This window comes from Propithecus coquereli, unplaced genomic scaffold, assembly GCF_000956105.1.
Source record: "Propithecus coquereli isolate 6110/MARCELLA unplaced genomic scaffold, Pcoq_1.0 Scaffold12, whole genome shotgun sequence".
Classification (NCBI taxonomy): Eukaryota; Metazoa; Chordata; class Mammalia; order Primates; family Indriidae; genus Propithecus; species Propithecus coquereli.
This window is the reverse complement of record NW_012136080.1, coordinates 10393233-10394994: the sequence shown is the minus strand read 5'-3', so window position 1 is coordinate 10394994 and position 1762 is coordinate 10393233. Positions and strand designations below refer to the sequence as shown.

Below are 1762 nucleotides of genomic sequence, written 5' to 3'. Positions count from 1 at the left end.
ATTATGAACAAATATGTGGATATTACATCACAGTGGATATGTGTACATATAAAGTCATACACAGTAATATAAAAATACATTCATCCAAGTGAATATTTAAAAGACTAGCAATCCATTGGAAAAATGGGGAAAGGATAGGAACAGATGGTTGTCACAAATTATGCATGCATAAATATATTTAACCTCATTCAGTATAAGAGAATGGGAAATTAAAGCATACAGATAAAAATTTTTAGCCTATCAGATTAGCAAAAAAGAAAAATCTGATTACATACTGTGCTGTCAAGCATGTTTGAAAACACATACTCTCATACCTTGCTGATGAGAATGTTAACATTGGTAGATATATTTTGCTTACAAAGTTCCCTTTACTCTTGTGTGTGCAATATGGTGTGTGTACAAGGTTATTCATTGCATTGTTATACTAGCAAAAGATTGTTAACCTAAATATTCATCAGTAGGGCACAGGGTAAATACATTCTGATATATACATGGAATAATATGTAGATGTAAAAGAGAATGAACAAGCCACTTGGACAATAGGAGCTTCCTTTCAGGAGGGAAGTATGGGTGGCTTGGGAATGTATGTTGTACTTTGAAGATTTTTTTACAATTCTCAGGTCATTCTGACTTTTTAACCTTATCTTGCTTATATCCATCCTTGCTTGTTTCCTTCTGTGTTTTTTTCCAACTTCAATTTTAAGATTCAGGAAGATGTGGCAAGCACTGCTGAAAATGTACACTTGTTATTCTCTTTGAACCAACATACTGGACAGTATGGAATTTTTTCCCACAGTATATAGATACAGATGATAGTTTGTTCTTTTTATTGTTGTTTGGAGGAAAACCAGAGGTGGTTAAACTGTAATCCGTTGATTTTGAAGGTTATCCCCCTTCTTTCTCTTTAACCCCTCTCTTTTTTCTTCCCTACCCTGTTGCCCCCTGTTGCCTTCTCTCCCCACCTCTTCCTTTCTCTCCTCTTTTCTCCCTCTCTTTCCCTCTCCTCCATATGTATAGGATGCACTTGCAGCCTTGGAAACTCCAAAAGGTCATAGCCAACAGAAAAGGAAACTGAGTACACCACTCTCAGAAGTCATTGTGAGAAACTTGAAGCTTGCTTTGGCAAATAGCTCTCGAAATGCTGTTGCTGTTTCTGCCAGCCCTCAACTGAAGGACACCCGGTCAGAAAAGGTAGGGTCAGCTCTCTTATTAAAAGGAGGCTTTAGATAAAACATTTCAAACAATAATGGCTGATCTGTTTCTTTTATTTTTCGTGGACAGGAAGAAGCTCCAAAGCCACTTCACCAGGTAGTGGTATGTGTTAGTAAAAAACTCAGTAAGAAGCAGAGTGAACTAAATGGGATTGCAGCCTCTCTAGGAGCAGATTACAGGTAGTTGGCACATCTTTTCTGTTGGGTGGTGATATAGCCTAAATTTGTAAGGAAACCTAAACCCATGTGAGCATCTAAAATGAAACATTTGTTTTTTAATGTGTCTTATTATCTTCAAAATCTCTCTAGTTGACTTTTAACTTACCACATCCTTTAAAAAGACCTCACATAACAATTCACTCTTATTTGTGTATTTTTTAGGGTATATTCAACAAATATTTGAGAACCTATTTTTCTGCCACTCACTATCTAAAAACTTAGGATCCATAAATGATCAGTACAGTCTAAAAAAATTCCTGTCTTCAAGGAGTTTATAGCCTAGTGATACCTCTGGTTCTGAAATTAAGTTTATTTTTACCTTAGTGATTTTA

At 35.8% G+C, this 1762-nt stretch overlaps 1 protein-coding gene across 1 annotated transcript in view; it reads left to right on the top strand.

Annotated features, from left to right (window-relative positions):
* Positions 1-1762, top strand: part of TOPBP1 (topoisomerase (DNA) II binding protein 1) — an 83388-nt gene that overhangs the window by 40940 nt on the left and 40686 nt on the right. Inside the window, exons 15-16 of the mRNA XM_012663361.1 lie at positions 1018-1191; positions 1282-1391. Of these exons, the coding sequence (XP_012518815.1) occupies positions 1018-1191; positions 1282-1391 (284 nt within the window). The remainder of the gene's footprint in view (positions 1-1017; positions 1192-1281; positions 1392-1762) is intronic.